The sequence below is a fragment of the Thalassophryne amazonica genome, chromosome 8, assembly GCF_902500255.1.
Source record: "Thalassophryne amazonica chromosome 8, fThaAma1.1, whole genome shotgun sequence".
Classification (NCBI taxonomy): Eukaryota; Metazoa; Chordata; class Actinopteri; order Batrachoidiformes; family Batrachoididae; genus Thalassophryne; species Thalassophryne amazonica.
The window spans coordinates 31528157-31546480 of record NC_047110.1 but is presented as its reverse complement, the minus strand read 5'-3'; the positions used below and the strand labels follow the sequence as shown (position 1 = coordinate 31546480).

Sequence of the window (18324 nt, the reverse complement as noted above, 5' to 3'; positions counted from 1 at the left end):
TGTGGATTCTGATGACGAAGGAAATGATCCTTCTTTTGTTCTGGACAGGGAACCAGAGCAGGTGGGTCCACCGACACAGATCTCGACAGCTTCTGTTTGAAGTTTCTCCAGGACTCAGGCACTATAAGCTCCATCCCAGCGCCGAGTCCTGGAACTCAGAGATGCAGACACACACTGCTCCAGCTGTGGCTCCAGACGCTTTTCATTTAAAGCGTCAAGATCATTAGCTTCGGTTTTGTTAAGTTCCTCTTTCATTCCTTTCGGCGGGTAGTACGTAGACCGAAGTTCGCGGTAGTTCCAGCTGTTTTCGCGGTGGAAAGGGGCAGAGCATTTTGCCGGCATTTTGAGCGCCGTACTAGCCGCAAATACGCGGATAAAACGCCGCTAAATCCGCCGAATAGAGTGGAGTTTTGACGCCGTAGCATCCGGCACACGTCAGGCAACGGGGGTTAATACTCAGTTCTATCCTTTACAATCGCAGGTTAAGACGCGCGTGAGAATAGAATAGAATAGAATAATTCTTTATTGTCCACCGATGTGGAAAATTGTCTTCGACTCACCAGCACAAAAAAGACAAAAAAAAAAAGTCATAAAACAGTCATACAAACACACGAATAAAACAAAAAATAAGATACATAAAATACATGGAAGTAAAGGAAGAAGTAGAATAAGACCTAGTAAGATAAATAAAACGTACAATAAGATCTAATAAAATCAAATAAAACAAAAGTAAAGCAGTTCAGGTTTAATTTGTGGAGTGGTCACTTTTTTGAGTTCATTATGGTGACATTTGGTATAAAAGATTTTTTGAAAGAACCTTTGGCCAGAGGAGCTCTGTAGCGCCTCCCAGACTTCAAGAGTTCAAACTGACAGGACAGAGGATGAGAGCTGTCTGCCAGGACTCTCTCAGCTTTCCTCCTCATCCTGTCAGTGTAAATGTGGGCCAGAGTCTTCTGGGGTTTTCCCACAATTTTCCCCGCCATTTTTACAATTCTATTTAATTTGTCCTTACATTTACAACTCAAGTGACCAAACCAAACACAAAGATGAAATGTTAAAATACTCTCAATATGTGCAGAATACACAAGCTCTAAAATCTGCGGATTAACACCAAGACAACTCAATCTTCTGAGAAGACTGAGTCGCTGTGAACATTTCTTAAAGATAAAATCAAAGAAGAGTTTTCAAAAGTGTTTTCAAAGAAGCTCAAGTGACTATCAAGAACTGTACCAAGATATTTAAAAGTTTCAACCGTTTCAACAAGCTGGCCATCGAGTGAAACTGGCTGCACAGTCAGTTCTTGCTTTGTGTGAAAAACAAGCTCCTTTGTCTTAGACACATTGATTTCCAGCTGGCTGTCGAGACACCAAGCTTCAAGAGCCTTAGTGTGAGCGAGATAGGAGGCTTCGCCAGAGGAGTCGCACTTTTGTAGCAGGCCGACTAGGGCCATGTCATCCGCGTATTTAATCAGTTTAAAGTTTGTGTCATTAACTGCAAATTCATTTGTAAAAAGAGAGGAGAGCAAAGGTGAAAGAACGCTACCCTGTGGGCAGCCAGTGCTTATGATGAGCTCTCCTGACAGAATGTTGTTAGCACAAACTCTTTGAGGGCGACAAGACAGAAAGTCTCTGATCCAGAGCATCACTTAGAACGGCGTTCTGCTGCCGCCGATAATGCCCTGTGTACCGCTGGATTTATCCAGGCAAATCCTGCGTTACACCAGGAACTTTTGCTTATAGGTACCGCCCCCAGAGTATAATAGGCTGAAGCAGCTGTCAGTGCAGGGGGAGGGAGTGACAGGGAGCTCATCTCTCAGCCTTTTCTTTTCTCTCCTTTTTCCCCTCCTCAACATGTTGCTCATCTGCACCACAGGGCTACCCTCTGCTTCTGAACCAGACCTCTTGGTAAGTCCTTGCCGCTGCCAATTTTATTTTAGGAGGCATACTGGAGCTTCTCTGCAAAAATATCTGGAGCTGGCCGCGAGTGAGAGACCTGCATGCAGCGCGCTAGCGTTTTTATACTGACCGCCGCCTATCGGCTGTTATGGATGTTTACCATGCACTCTTGATAACCTGGTGAACAAGTGTTGTCCTTGTGAACGAAAACGGTCTGTTCTAACAAGTGAGATGTGTTAAAACTGGATTTATAGTCCAGTGTTAAAGTTGTCTTATTTTTTGACAAAATACAGCTGTTGTAAAAGATGTTTTTCCTTCATGCCTAATGTTATAGAACATTTTATGGTAGTAAATGCTGGAGTTGAGAGAATAGGCTGAATTAATTTATTTAGATAACAGAAATCAACATACAGAAATAGCAAAGTATGCAGAAGCTTTATAACTTAATAGTGTGAGACCTACTTGAACAGATCAGGTTGATAACATAAAAACGCTGCATATACTTTATATAAAAACTCATGTTGCTTTAACAGATGATGACTAAATACACTAAACATAAAAAAGTCATGTTGGTTTAACATAGGGTAGTTTCATATACATAACATAAAAGAAAAGCTTTGAATCAACATAAAAAGTCATGTTATTTGAGCAAATAAGAAAAAAGTATATTGAGCATAATTAAATCATTTTTAGTCAACATAACTTTAATATGTGCAGCTGATGTACATATTTTTTCATAGAAATCTAACATTTTTTTCAGTGTGTTTGACAAACTGTTGGTATTATTTTCTATCTTGCTTCACACCATCTGGACAGGGACAAACAAATTCTAGTCTGTTGTATAAATCGTCTGATACTCGTGTATTTGTTTTGATAAATATTGTCTGTACAAATGTGGGACTGAGTTTGAATAAATGTAACAGCACAGTAATAACATGGAAAATGCAGATTTATGGTGAAGCTCTCTTGAAAACATTGATCATGCCCACTGATTTCTATTTATGCCTCGTTGTCAGACACTAACCAAGATGGTGGCAATCTGGCAACAGCCAGCAAATGAGCGGATTGTCCTGGAACTCCATCTAGCGAGTAAATAGAAAGTGATGGTCCATCTGACTTGTTGAAAGAAAAGTGACTGTAAAAATGATGATTTGTATGAAAAATAATCCTCATATTTAGTTTGTCCAATTACTTATGGGCTCTAAAAATGGAATGAATGTGCATAAAAAATGGCTGTAATTGTTAAATTACAATCTTTTAAATCCTTTGATTTAAAGCTGAAGGTCTACACGTCAAACTCAACTTGACTCATTTTAACTCTATTGTAGTGATGTAGAGAAGAAAAATTACAAAACCTGTATCACTGTCTGATTACTTGTGTATCTGACTATGTTACCTCATCACAGGTAATAATTTTCATAATGAAGCTGAATTCGTATGTGAAATGAACAGATGCTGAGCAGTGTTGAACTGAAGAAGCCTCTTGCTGAACTACGCACAACTTTTCTTCATGTTTTCTGTGTTTGTCAACTTGATGTTATTAACAGCTCTTTTCTTCTTGTAGTGGTTGTTGTTGTGGCACTGGCTAAGGTTTGTCTTTAAAACCTGATGCCCATCCTGATCTTATCAGGGCTTGAGACAGGGAGCAGTTTGGGGTTCAATATGTTGCTCAAACACCCTTGGATGCAGAGCAATAGTCAGGGGTTGCTGAACCACCACCCTGTTGGGCTTAATGTTAACTCATTTTTGTACTTTTTAGCCTGCAAATGTTTCAAATTGAGGGCATTTGGTATCTAGCCAATTTGAAATGCAGTTTTATATTAAAAGGTCCTCTTAAAAAGTTTTAATTGTTAGCCATTTTAATATTAACAAGCAGAAATACCCATTGGTTATGTACCATAAAAACTGGGCTTTTATATTTGTTGTTGATGTAAAGAAAAAAACTAATTAAAAATAAGTAAAAGTTTTAACTCCTTCCAGCAGGGTTGTGGGGACCCTTGGCTGTGCTGTTAATCAGAAAATAAATGCTTATTTCTGTGATTTTGTATATTTCAGTGTAGAAACTGGCAGTCTATTAGGGCTGTAGCTATCGATTATTTGAGTAATCGAGTATTCTATTGATTATTCTGGTGATTAATCAAGCATCGGATAAAAAGTACTTTTGTGTTTTTAAACATCATCAGTAGTCCAGGGCTCTCCCTAAGCAGTGGCAGAATGTCACTGCACTAAAGTCTTGACATTTAGCTGAAATGGTGATGGGATGTGGCTTTCTGTTTTGTTACGATTTTTTTAGTTTTTTTTTTTCTTTTATAAAGGTTGGTGGACTGGGTCCCTGCACGATTTTTTTAATCCCCCCTTCTCTGCGATTCAGCAGATGCATTTCAGCTGGAGGTTGAACATGCAAGCCTCACAGTCATTTTTTTTATTATTTTATTTAAGTTACAGTGTTTGTGAAGCATTGTGTGTTGCCCAAAAAAGCGAAAATAAAAAATAAAAAAAAACAGTGTGAGTCTGAGGAAAACACAGAAGAAAGAGCACTTTTGCTGAGAGGATTTTCTTTCAGAAACTCAGTGTGGCAGGAGATGGAGCTGTGACTCAGGCAGGGACAGACAGCTGCCGGCCACCGGGCAAACAGTCACTCCCCACATAGAGCGGACCGTGTGTTTTTTAAAAATAGACAAACACACTGCTTCACTTTAAATGCACAGTAAGTTTATTTCAGATGATCAGCATGGACCGTCGTTCTCTTAAAAGGCTATTTTTTACTCTGTGTCACGTTAGAAAGTGGTAGCCTTTTGGCACTAATTTGATTAGCGTTTACACGGCATATGTGCGAGCTCTAGTCTTCTTCTGTTTTTTTTCTGGGGACGTTTCAGCGCCATACAAAGGCCTGGCATATGTACTACAACATTAAATGAAGCCTCGAGGCGTAGAATTTGCTTTGAACATTTTTTGTAATCAAATTATTCGAGTAACTCAACTAATCATTTCAGCCCTAGTCTATAACCACACCTGCTCCTAATCCTTCATCAATCCAGCATCCACTAACCATCCAGCAGGTGGCAGACACCTCTATGGGATATTCCACAGACAAAACAAAATTGTTCTTTGGATTGATCTGGTGGACCAAAGTTCAAAACCTAATGAGTTTGTTTCATTATATGCCTTTTTAATTTGGTGAGCTGTAAGATGATATTAGTTTATTGTGTTGTTGCGAGTGAATGTCAGCTACAGCATTTTGACTATGTAGCACATTTCTCAGGGCATGAATCAGTATGCAGGTACTTCAATACTGAGGACCCAAACAGAGAGACACCCACATTTGACCTGGGTGCAGCAGATAGATTACTACTTTTCAGAGGTGGGGACAGACAGGTTGTCTGTCTGGGTGGTCACCATTCAGGATGGTTCCATAGTGTGATGGATGGCTGGATGCAGCAATGTGCATTAAGTACCAACACAAGTTCCCAGCCCTAACCTGTGTTGCTTTCATTGTTATTAGACAAAATGCAATATAAAAAAAATCAAGGACAAAGTTAAGGACTTGGAAACTGCAGATCCTAAGGCCAAATGTTGAAAATTACAAGTGACACATTCCATCTTTTCAATCTTGTATGTTTTTTTTCTATACCTGTATGAAGAAACATGATCGGGATGTAATGTGTTTTGAACCGTACTGTGATCTTTAAACTGGTGAGCTGTAGAACTTGGTGTAACTGATTCCTCAAATTTTTCTTTAGTTTATGCACTCAGGTTGGACCAGCAGAGCATTTACAGTAGTGTTCAGAATAATAGTAGTGCTATGTGAATAAAAAGATTAATCCAGGTTTTGAGTATACGAGGTCTATTAGAAAACTAACCGGCAGTTTTATAAAAAAAAACAACAAAAAAAACTATATGGATTTGAATCACGTGCGATTACACCAGACATGCTTGAACCCTCGTGCGCATGCGTGAGCTTTTTCACGCATGTCGGTGACATCATTCGCCTGTGGGCAGGCTTTGAGTGAGCACTGGTCCAGCTCTCTCGGCTGAAATCCTTTGTCTGAGACGCTGCTGGAGACGGCGCGCGTTGCTTTATCAAAGTTTTTCAGGACCTGTGAGGGATATCCGAGTGGACACTATTCGAGAAATTCAGCTGGTTCTCGGTGAAAAGTTTAACGGCTGATGAGAGATTGTGGAGTTTCTTTCGCTTTAAGGACAGCTCACAAAGCAGATCGGCACGGCGCGGTCGGAGGTGGCGTCCGTCTGGCTGTTTCAAGCTGAAAACTTCCACATTTCGGCTCTGTTCACCCAGGTTGTCGTCAGAGAACAGAGAGGTTTCAGAAGAAGTCGGCACGAGTGTTATGTGTCGACGCGGGTTGAGGAGCGGACCTGCGTCAGACAGGACCCAGCGCTAAAAATAACCAGAAAGCGGTTCCAAACAGAAACTATTTATTATTCACCTGTGCTTAAAAGTGTAAAAACATAAAAACAACGTCCCTCTGGTGGAGTGATTCGTGGCTCGCTCTCCAGCGCCCGCAAGGATTAAAGCCGGCGCTCCTGGACTTCCTACCACCGCCAAACACCCCCCAGGTGGACACGACAAACTGATTCTCTGTGAAGCAAAGAGAAGGTGAGGTAAGGCAACAGATACAACTATATCTTCCAATAAACACACGCTATCAGCAACACACTCAGGTCAGTGTCCTTTTTTTTACTTTATGCAAATGAGCAGCTTCTCACAACAAGTGGAGGATCACTTATCCTTCACGCCACAGCAGTGAGAAGCAAACTGCACAATTCTCTTCACAATTCCAGTATACTGTGTAACAAAACACCAAGTTACTATCAACAATTACTTAAACACTTAATTACCTTTCGTGTGTGCTGACAGCATGTGTCCTCACCCCTCCCTGCTTCACGGGCTCGATGTGTCAAAACCCAGGCGCGGTCCTCAGCGTCTCACAAACGAACGTCACAAGGTCGAGTTCCCGGCAGTTCTGCTTGAATCACACATGACTTAAATGCAGAACGCCATCCAATTATCTGCTTCAGCTGCAAGTCGTCCAGGTTGCACGTGAGCACCACTCACAGGTGCTTTCCATGATGTTGATGAGGGTGAAGACTCTTCAGCCAGCACCTTCTTCACAGACAAATCAGCCCTCATGTCACCTGGAGAGCAAAGAAAAGAAAAGAACACCAAAACATCCAGCCACGCCCCCCCCAACACACAACAATGAGGAGTTTATGCGGACATTCCACTGTTAAAGGAGATTTTATAATGAATGAGTCGGTTCCGTGACGACGACGCAAATCCGTCTGCGCTGCAACAGGAAAAACACCTCCGTGTTGAAAACCATTTGTAAAATTCAGGCGGCTTTTGATGGCTTTCAACAAGTGAGTATCTGAGAAATTGTTTAACAGCTGGGCATGTTCCAACTTGTCCATTAAGGTTTCCAATTGGAGGTGTTTTTCCTGTCGCAACCCCCCGCGGTCGGGTCCGGCCCGACATGCTTATCTGCCCACACGTTCTTTCATTACAAAATCTCCTTTAACAGTGGAATGTCCGCATAAACTCCTCATGCCGACCTCTTCTGAAACTTCTCTGTTCTCTGACGACGACCTGGGTGAACAGAGCCTGAAATGTGGAAGTTTTCAGCTTGAAACAACGAGACGACGCCAGCTATCAGCCAAACCAGTATGCTGTTAAATTTTCAGATGACACTGTAATACTCAGTCTGCTAAACACTAGTACTAATTCAAGTTGTCACAAATCTGGAGTGGACAGGTTTGTGAACTGGTGTGATGTCCATCAATTGCAGATTAATACTAATAAAACAGTGGAGATGTTGGTGGACCCTCGGGCTGTTGGAGAGCATAGTGTGGTCACCATACATGGACATAACATTGAACAGGTGGATTCGTATAAATATCTGGGGGTTTACATCGATAACAACTTAAGCTGGCACATGCAAGTGTCAAGCGTTTGTGCCCGAATCCACCAGCGTTTGCACTTTCTTCGTCGACTCCGACTGTTTGGTGTATGTAGGAATATTATGATTTTCTACAGAGCAATGATTGAGTCTGTGATACGGTATGGTATTACTAGCTGGTTTTGTAATTTAACGGTTAAATCAAAAACTCAAATATTATATCTGATTAAGATAGCTGGCAAAATCATGGGTACGGTGGTACCTGTAACTCCCCAAGAGTTGTTTGAACAGGCAGTTTCTCAGATGTGCTGACAATATTTTACCAGATGCGTCTCATGTACTGCACTCCTAATATACTTTACTTAACTCAGGAAGGAGGTACAGGGTTCCTCTTTGTAAATATAATCGATATAAACATTCATTTATTCCATTATCAGTGAAGCTCATAAATCAGCAGATAGTTCAGGGAAGATAGCATAAGGGTATGTATTGCGGAATTTGCACAAAGATGTTAATAATGTTGTGTATTTATATTTTATCCTTTGACTTACTGTGTTGTTGTTTTTAATGTATAGGTGCTATGAACTGGATGTGTTGTTGTGTAGCAGACCCTGTCCAAGGCAAATTTCTCCTTAGGGAGACAAATAAAGACACTTTTACTTTGACTTTGAAAGTCTTGGTTCCAAACCAACAAAATGAATGCCTTGCAGATGTGAAGAAATCATGAAAAACTGTGGTAGTACAACTAAATACTAGTTTAGTGATTCACAGGATTGCTAAAAAAGCAGTTTGAACATAACAGCTTTGAGTTTGTAGCATCAACAGCAGATGCTACTATTATTGTGAACACCCCCTTTTCTACTTTTTTTTTTTACTAATAGCCCAATTTCATAGCCTTAAGAGTGTGCATATCATGAATGCTTGGTCTTGTTGGATTTGTGAGAATCTACTGAATCTACTAGTACCTTGTTTCCCATGTAACAATAAGAAATGTACTCAAAACCTGGATTAATCTTTTTAGTCACATAGAAATACTATTATTCTGAACACTACTGCAGCTCAGTGGTTAGAAGTTGGACTACCAATATAACCGCCGGTTTGAGTCCTGGTCATGCTACATGTTTGTGTCCTTGAACAAAACACATTGGACCTCATTCACTAATATGTGTGCAGAAATGTTCTTACTTACCTGCATATCAGCCAGTTTGGTTCTCACCACCTTATGTATATTTGTAAATTTGAATAATTTGAAACTGACAAGCACGTGTCCGCAAGCAGCAATCTGCATACTGCAACAGCTCTATTTCTCTATACAAGTTCATCCATTTGGTATTTCATGAGTGCTGTGTAGAACAAAGGAGAAAGAAGCTGGTTATGAATAAGAGATGATCCCAAATAGTGATAAAACAGAAGAATTTCACAACAGCGGGAAATGAAATAATTGTGATAGAGGTGGAGGCCAATAAAGGTGCTTTTCTCTGTAGTGTATTGTCTGTAGTGACATGTCCAAAAAAAAAAAAAAAAAAAAAGAAAGAAAGAAAAAGCCCTGACTGCCGCAGTGAATGCTGACATCAAAGTTTCAGCCAAACAGCGAATCACAGACCAGAATAAAAATAAACAGTACGAGGAGAAGGAACACAGTCATCACTAAGTGGCATTTGTTTGAGGAATGACAGAGAAATTGATTATATACCGCAAACTGCCACCCAGAGATAATTCATTTTGGTGTTTTGGAATTTACTGTGCATTCTGTAATAAGTGCAATTCAATCATAACAGAATTATATTTAAATGAAAATAGCATTGCTGCTTGTAAAAGTAAATTAGGCAAAACAATTTTATTCTGCAATAAAATTGTATTGCAATAAAATGTTCAATTTTATATATCCTGCATGAACTTTAATATTTTGGCAATTAATACATTAAAATGAACTACAGGCAAATAATTGAATGGCACTAGAAATTAAGTGTTATCAATCAATTACAGGCTGATATACAATTTAATGAAAGCCAGAACTTTTACATTGCAATATGAACATTCTGAAATACTCCATTACAAAATTAAGAACTAAATCAACTGATATAGTTGAAGATTTTAATTATGACAATAAATGATGAGGATAAAAGGGCACCAAGTTCATGGTTCTTTAATACATTTGGTCTATGCGCTAGTGAATTAAATGATTATTATTATTATTATTATTATATGGCTGCAACGCTACACATGCTCTGATTGGCTGAATACCGGTCGGATATTTTCCCATATCCGGACCGGTTACCATGACAATCGGTCCGCAACGCATATTTTTATTACAAACCAGGAAGCTAAAAACACGGATAGAAAACCCAAGTTAGACATGAACGTACTCCATAAATATCTAAACAGCATCTGAAGAAACACACGGATTGAAAGTTTACCAGCTAACGACCGGACCACCTGTTAGCAAGTTCTTCGTGGAGGTGAAGAAAGTAAACGAGCTCAACACCATTCGTAGCATATTCAGGTGATACTGTAAGTTTGCATATATATATATATATATATATATATATATATATATATATATATATATATATAGTGTGTAAAAAAAAAAATATTAATCTTGTTTGCTCGGTCTGTACAGGGATATCAGACCTCTGTGTTTTTCAGTATGGACTGAGTACCAGCGAGGTCTGATATTTCCCCGTACAGACCTCACACTCGGTTAATAATCCTTTATTATATTATATTAAAATCAGTCCACCCTGCCTTCACTACGCATGTGTCAGCAGCTATTCACTGATTATCGCCTCGTTTCTGCTTAAAACTGCACTCCATCATCATCTATCTCAACGACAGATATCTGAAGCTTTTGTTCAACAATCCTTTCCACATAAATTCAGCATTATTTCATAATAAAAGATGGGAGACCGATCAGAGTGCAGAGTCTGACGTGCTGCTGCGCCTACGTCAGTTTGGATAATCAGTAGCAGTTCACCGATTATCACCTCATTTCTGCTTAAAACTGACTTTCGATTGATTTAAGAGGTTTTAATTTGTCATCTGATGGTTAATAATCACATTATGCCCTTTAATCGCTTTGGGTGTAGAGAGTCAGACTCAGTCAGCCTCAGATGCATACGCAGTTAAGGCACAGTGGACCAATCAGTAGAGAGGACTGTTCGGTGGGCGCCATCTTTAAACAATTTCCTTCGAGATTAATAAAGTTCTTTCTTATTCTTAAAGTAGACCTGCATTGAAATAAATGCAGTCAGATCTTTGGACCAAAAAATGACATATTTACACATAAGATCCTTCTGAAAGTAGTAAAGTAAATCTGCAAGCCCAGATCTGTCATTCAACGGAGAAATCTTAGTTTAAAAATGACAAATTTACAGCTAAAATTTAGCCCTCCGCAAAACTGTCAGCACATCCGGGACGCTGCCGAGACGTCAGAGAGAAGACCCTATCCCAGCATGCATTGCGCGCGCCAACTGTAATTTGTGGATTTACGTCAGTTTGCATCTCTTACAAAAGCACCTTTTTATTGTCTACAGAAGGATCGACTTTTTTTAAAACTTCATATTGTCTTGCGGTACGTTTGGTGAGTATACATTTCTTTTATTGTTGCTTGAAAATGATTTTTGGGGACTTTTTCATATGCCCATTTGATTGAGTGGTGTCGCCTTGAAAATCTACTGTCTTTAGCCTCCGGTGTTACCGTCGCGGGGTACGGATGCGGGACCCGCAAAGAATTCAAGTCATTAAAAAGATATAAACCTCTCTCAACAGCCACGGAGCTCTGCGGCTCTGCTTACCGAGACCGTGCGGCGCTGCGGATTTTGCCGCAAGAAGTCTGTCCTTGCGGGAAACAGGTGTCACCAGCCACTCCGCATCAAAACAGTGAGTGTAGTCTCTGGACTTGCTGCCAAGTTGGCCGCACCTCCATTCAGTAGACAGGGAGGTGGTGCCGGCTGCACAGCAGACATGGGGGTGGTGTGAGTGGCCCACTGCGGCGTTTACCGAGCCCTCAGACTCAGTAAGCGCATCGGAGGCAGTGAGAGCAAGGCGTCGGAGAAGAACGTTGCCTGCTCTCGATGTCACCGCTAATCTGAGCATGCAGAGCTGTATCTCGCATTCATTGCAGCTTTCTTTTCGATGTTGAAACCAGGATGTGTACGAGGTCTGTTAGAAAAGTATCCGACCTTATTATTTTTTCAAAAACCATATGGATTTGAATCACGTGTCATTGCGTCAGCCAAGCTTGAACCCTCGTGCGCATGCGTGAGTTTTTTCATGCCTGTTGGTTACATTATTCGCCTGTGAGCAGGCTTTGAATAAGGTGTGGTCTACCCCTCTCGTCTATTTTTTATTGTGAATAAATGTCCATGTCTTTTCACAATTCCTGTGCTAGTCAGAGGACATACCGGATCAAGACAGCGTCCAGTTTAGAAATGAACAGCACATTTCACTGTTACAGGAGTTTTTGTCATGGAAAGAGGAACAAAGGCGGAGGAATTCCACGCGTCGCGGCGGAGCTGCATGGCGAAAAGAAACGCCGTGATGAAGCCTTACAGGACATGTTCTGGCATGTTCAGCTCATGCACAATCACAATCGGATATTCACACGACTGGAAAGCAACTGGAATCCATCTGAAATCCACCTTTAAGCCATCCTGTGAGACCAGCACCGAGGTGGTTTTGTCCCGTGTAATGAACAGCTCCGTGGCGCGTCCCTTGGCTTCTTTTTCCATGAAAAAAAAACTCCTGTAACGGTGGAATGTGCCGGAAAAAGTGCTGATGTCCACATCTTCTGCCTTTTTGTGAAAGTCAGACGAGGTCCCGGATCAACAAAGCTTTCACGTTGGAAATGATCTGGTTGTTTGTGCGGGGTGTCAGCCTGTCCATCGGCGCTGGGAGCGCGCTGCGCTCTCAGCAGTTGTGGGTCATCCTTAAAGGGGCAGTAACACCCCGTAATCTGTTTAATCCCCATAAAATCGTCCCTGAAAGCCATATTAATTTTTCGAACGGTGTCCACCTGGAGGTCTCTTACAGTTTCTGGAAAAAAATTGATGCGGCAAAGATCCAAATCGTTCAGACATTTATTTGCAATAAAAAATAGACGAGAGAGGTAGACCACACCTCACTCAAAGCCTGCTCACAGGCGAATGAAGCAACCGACAGGCATGAAAAAACTCATGCATGCGCATGAGGGTTCAAGCTTGGCTGACGCAATCACACGTGATTCAAATCCATATGGTTTTTGAAAAAAATAATAAGGTCGGATACTTTTCTAACAGACCTGGTATAACAGTAGCATTACTAACTGATAAAATCAATTTCAATGCGGGATCGGACTGAAGGCGCAAGCGCTCCGTCTTCTCCCCGATGTCATGGAAATGACCCGGATGTACAAACTGTTTTCATGGAGGGCTAAATTTTAGCTGCAAATTTGTAATTTTTAAACGAAGATTTCTCCGCTGAATTACAAATTTGGGCTTGCAGATTTACTTTACTGCATTCATAAGGGTCTTATAAATACATATCAGCTATTTCTTTCTGAGATCTGACCACATTTATTTCAATGCAGGTCTACTTTAAACATTATGACAGGTGCCGCCGCCTCAAAATACTGAGAAAAGAAATATACCTCAGCATAATAAATAAGTGTTGTGTTGCCATTATCATGAGTGAGAAGGATAGTGCGTTTGATGTCTTCTGCCACGTGTCTGTTTGTGAGTGTGTAAAAATAAAGTGTGCATGCCTGTGTGCAATTTCGACCATGGACGCTGAACAATGGATGTTGATATTTACATTCTGGACTCACACCATTCCAGCAAGGGGTGGTAAATCCTATATACAGGTGCTGATCATATAATTAGAATATCATGAAAAAGTTGATTTATTTCAGTAATTCCATTCAAAAAGTGAAACCTTTATTTTCCTTTATGCCAATTCAACATGCAGATCCACCTTGGATTTGCTGTGGCGACCCCAAGTGCAAACAAGGGAGCAGCCGAAGGGACTTACTTTTTACTCAAGGACTGATATATTTCAAATGTTTATTTCTTTTAATTTTGATTATTATAACTGACAACTAATGAAAATCCCCAATTCACTATCTCAGAAAATTAGAATATTGTGAAAAGGTTCAATAATGAAGACACCTGGTGGCACACTCTAATCAACTAACTCAAAACACCTTCAAAGGACTTTAACTGGTCTCTCAGTCTAGTTCTGTAGGTTACACAATCATAGGGCAGACTGCTGACTTGAAGTCTTGCCTGGACTAAAGACAAAAAGGAGTGGACTGCTCCTGAGTGGTCCAAAGTTATGTTCTCTGATGAAAGTAAACTTTGCATTTCCTTTGGAAATTAAGGTCCCAGAGTCTGGAGGAAGAGAGGAGAGGCACAGAATCCATGTTGCTTGAGGTCCAGTGTAAAGTTTCCACAATCAGTGATGGTTTAAGGTGCTATGTCATCTACTGGTGTTGGGCCACTGTGTTTTCTGAGGTCCAAGGTCAACACAGACGTCTGCCAGGAAGTTGTGGAGCACTTCATGCTTCCTGCTGCTGACCAACTTTATGGAGATGCAGATTTCATTTTCCAACAGGACTTGGCACCTGCACACAGTGCCAAAGCTACCAGTACCTGGTTTAAGGACCATGGTATCCCTGTTCTTAATTGGCCAGCAACCTCGCCTGACCATAACCCCATAGAAAATCTATGGGGTATTGTGAAGAGGAAGATGCGACACGCCAGACCCAACAATGCAGAAGAGCTGAAGGCCACTATCAGAGCAACCTGAGCTCTCATACCACCTGAGCTATGCCACAGACTGATCGACTCCATGTCACGCAGCGTTACTGCAGTAATTCAGGCAAAAGGAGCCCCAACTACGTATCGAGTGCTGTACATGCTCATACTTTCAGGTGGCCAACATTTCTAGAGATCCTTTTGTTTTGTACTGGTCTTAAGTAATATTCTAATTTTCTGAGATACTGAATTTGGGATTTTCATTAGTTGGCAGTTATAATCATCAAAATTAAAATAAATAAACATTTGAAATATATCAGTCTGTGTGTAATGAATGAATACAATATACACTTTTTGAATGGAAGTACTGAAATAAATCAAATTTTTCATGATATTGTAATTATATGACCAGCACCTGTATATTAAATGTGTACATTTAGTAAGTTCAATGTAAGTACATAATATAATTGTAAATATGTTAAAAATACATGGATGACACAAGAAAGTGATAACACTTATTTCCATTGTGGTACATTTAAAAATCAAAATGACAAAATAGAATAATAATGATAACAATAATAATAGTGTGTTTCTTATAACAAGAACCTAAACAATTTAGAAATACATTAAGACAATAAATTAACATTAAGAATTATGTAATTAACAGGAAATAAAAGAGTTCTTCTTGTAAAAACGTTCTAAAAACATTCTGGACTCACACGCCATTGCAACTCATTATAGAAACTTTGCATATTTTATTACCACCCTTGAAAAATGTCAGCTACCTATTTTATAAACACTACCCAATATAGAGCCCGTGGATCACCTCAGACAATGCACTAGTTTAAATTAATTTCAGTTAGTGAGAGTAAAACTCTCTTCCTTTTCCCAGTCATGTGACATAACTTTAAGTTTTAATTTGAGCATCAAACTTTCCCTCAGAGACACAGCTCTGTGTGTTCCAGAGCAATTGGCAGAATTTTTCACGTTTTATTTTTTTTATCTAATTTTATTGGACAGTAGACCTTATTATGGTTCATGGTCTGACATACCAGTTGTGAATGCAGTGTCTGCTGACGAAGGTAAACTTCATAACAGAGCTAGCATGGGAAGCTAATGTGTAAGTTAGCTAATGCAGGTGCAGCTTTCTATGATGGCTGTTTTGCATTCCTTCAGGTACTCTTCAAAGGACTGTTGATATGGTAAGCCCAGTTCATAAACCCCTTTATTATAAGGCTACCTCAGTATGCACACTCTGACTGGCTGCTTTCCGGTCTGATATTTTCCCATATCAGACCATTACCATAACAATTGGTCCAGTTTACGTATCAGATTTGTGTGCGACTTTGTGTGCAATTTTCACAGTGCGAAATGAAACAAAACCAAAAGCAAACAAAGAAAATGGTGGAATTAACAGCAAAGGAGCTTGAAGTGGACATACAAAATGAAATGAAGACCAAGATGAAAACACAGCTCAGAACAGTCAAGAACACATTGAAAATTTTGTTACATCCAGAAAGCTAAACACACAATTAGGAAAAACCAAGTCAGACATGAACATAATCCATAAAGTGGAGCATTGGAAAAAACACACAGATTGAAAGCTTACCAGCTAACGACCGGCCCACGTGTGAGCAAGTTCTTCATGGAGGTGAAGAAAAGCAGGTCTAACTATAAGCCCAAAACCATCAGCAAATTTCACATTTGGGCGATACCGTAAGTTTGCGTTTTTATATATATATATATATATATATATATATATATATATATATAAATTCACGCTCGGTTAATAATCCTTTATTGGCGCACTCAACTAAAACACTTTCGGTGCAATTCTGGATGTGAACATCACATTCTTTTCAGTTATTTAAGGAGTTCCACAGTGAACTGAGTGAAGTCTATAAAGTTGCTGTTATTGTTTCCCCAGGCTATGGACAAAACGCTCACTTGTCACCCTGGCCAGAAAAATGATTGGTATACTGACAACCGCCACGGCCTTTGTGTTCGAAGTTCAACTTCCGGCTACTTTTCTCCTGTTTTGTGTATGTTTTTTGCTATTGTCACTCAATATCGCATAATTCAAGGCAAAGATCAGCACGAACTACTCTTTTGAATCTTAAAGTGTGCTCCGAAGCTTTGACTTGAAACATTTTGTGTGCTGAATTCAAAACAAGAAGCATAATTTGAAGCAAAGATTGGAACCGAAGGGCCACCTGAACAGTTTATAGCAGTTCTATGCTGTGACTGTGAAATACATAGATTGTTATTGGCTTCTGATGACAGGTGACACTGAGAGAGTTAGCAATGTTAGTGTTTGGCTGCAAGTATACACTCAGTTGCTAGTTTATTAGGTACACCAAGGGAAACGAAATGCAGCTCTGGAGCAAACCCCCTTCATGAAAAACACCACCAGCCGCCACTGGTTATGACGAACACAGCAGCCCCAAAGCCTCTGAATAAAATAAAAACGGAACATTTCCAGTCAGCAGTGATTTCAAACGTGTTCCTGTTCGTTGCTGCTGCTGTGTGCGCTGTCCAGCTGGGGTGGTGCTGAAAAGCTGATCTGAGACCTGCGGGCCTTTCACATTTCAACCTAAATATAAACGCTCCTGAATCACAGCTGACAGCAGACCTGTTAATGCGCCCGGAGACTAAAAGTCCATCATATTAGCAAAGCAAATCACGGCCAACGCCTCACGGGGAGAAGACGCGATGACAAAGTTCTGCTCGGTGTTTTCAGGTAATATTAGATAGCATCTTAGCAGACGGGACAGACAGCGCACCTCCCCCCGCGGTAAGCTAACACACACACACACACACAATATGACAAATAAAAACGGCGTCAGTCGCGGACCTACCTTTTGTAGTCGGAAGAGAAAATCCCTCCGCTGGCCGGGTCGTGACCATACTCAGGCTCCCCCACGCTGGAGGAGCCTCCTTTCTCGTCATTGAAAGCAGAGCTGGCAGACATATTTCTGATTTTGTCTCCCTCAGAAAGCAGCGACGGTGGTTTAGCGCTGGAAAGCGGCAGGACGTTTATCTCTTAAAGGCGCAGGCGCCTTGTTTATGTCCTCCTCCGCCGCTCACAGATAGAACGACGCTGAGCCGCTGTTGCCAGGTTTCCACAGAGAAACAAGCGCCCATGCCTTTAAAAAATCAAGACAAAACATTTTTGGTCATCAAAAAAATTTAAGTTATTGAAAGTTACCTGGGGGAGTTTTAGTGTCACATCCAGGGGGAGTTGTTTTGTGATATTTGTAGACTCTCATCCATTTCAAAGTACAGAAACTCAATTGGGGTAAAAATCATGCTTGGATATCTTTTTCCTGATATGGACTGGGGTAATGTGTTAGGAATGAGGTGTCAAGTAACGAAGTACAAATACTTCGTTACAGTACTTAAGTACACTTTTTAGGTATCTATACTTTACTCCATTACTTATTTTTCTGCCTACTTCTGACTTCTACTCATTACATTTTCACACAAGTATCTGTACTTTATATTCCTTACATTTTTAAAACAAACATTCTCGTTACTCTTGGCTTCAGTTTAATGTTTATATATATATTTCACATCATGTGCGCCTGCAATCAACTTTTCTGCAGCACGGCTTTGCTTTGAACCGTGAACCAATCGAAGCAGTGGTTCGCAGATTGAAGCAATGCTTCGACCTATTGCTTCGTTTATTCTTTCTTTCTTTCGCTTAATTTTCCCCCGCTAAAACCCTAAAGAGCATACTTCTGTGAGTATTATTTACCTTTTCTATGTTAAACCGACCTGTTA

At 40.4% G+C, this 18324-nt stretch overlaps 1 protein-coding gene across 7 annotated transcripts in view; it reads right to left on the bottom strand.

Moving 5' to 3' along the window:
• Positions 1–17586, bottom strand: part of LOC117515402 (AP-3 complex subunit beta-2) — a 207692-nt gene extending 190106 nt beyond the window's left edge. For 3 of the 7 annotated variants that reach the window (XM_034175956.1, XM_034175958.1, XM_034175957.1), the window contains exon 1: positions 17400–17586. In XM_034175956.1, coding sequence (XP_034031847.1) covers positions 17400–17512 — 113 coding nt within the window. In that variant the 5' untranslated portion in view covers positions 17513–17586. The remainder of the gene's footprint in view (positions 1–17399) is intronic. The other 4 variants (XM_034175960.1, XM_034175961.1, XM_034175959.1 and 1 more) reach the window with 3 other exon arrangements.
• Positions 17587–18324: the final 738 nt, after the last annotated feature.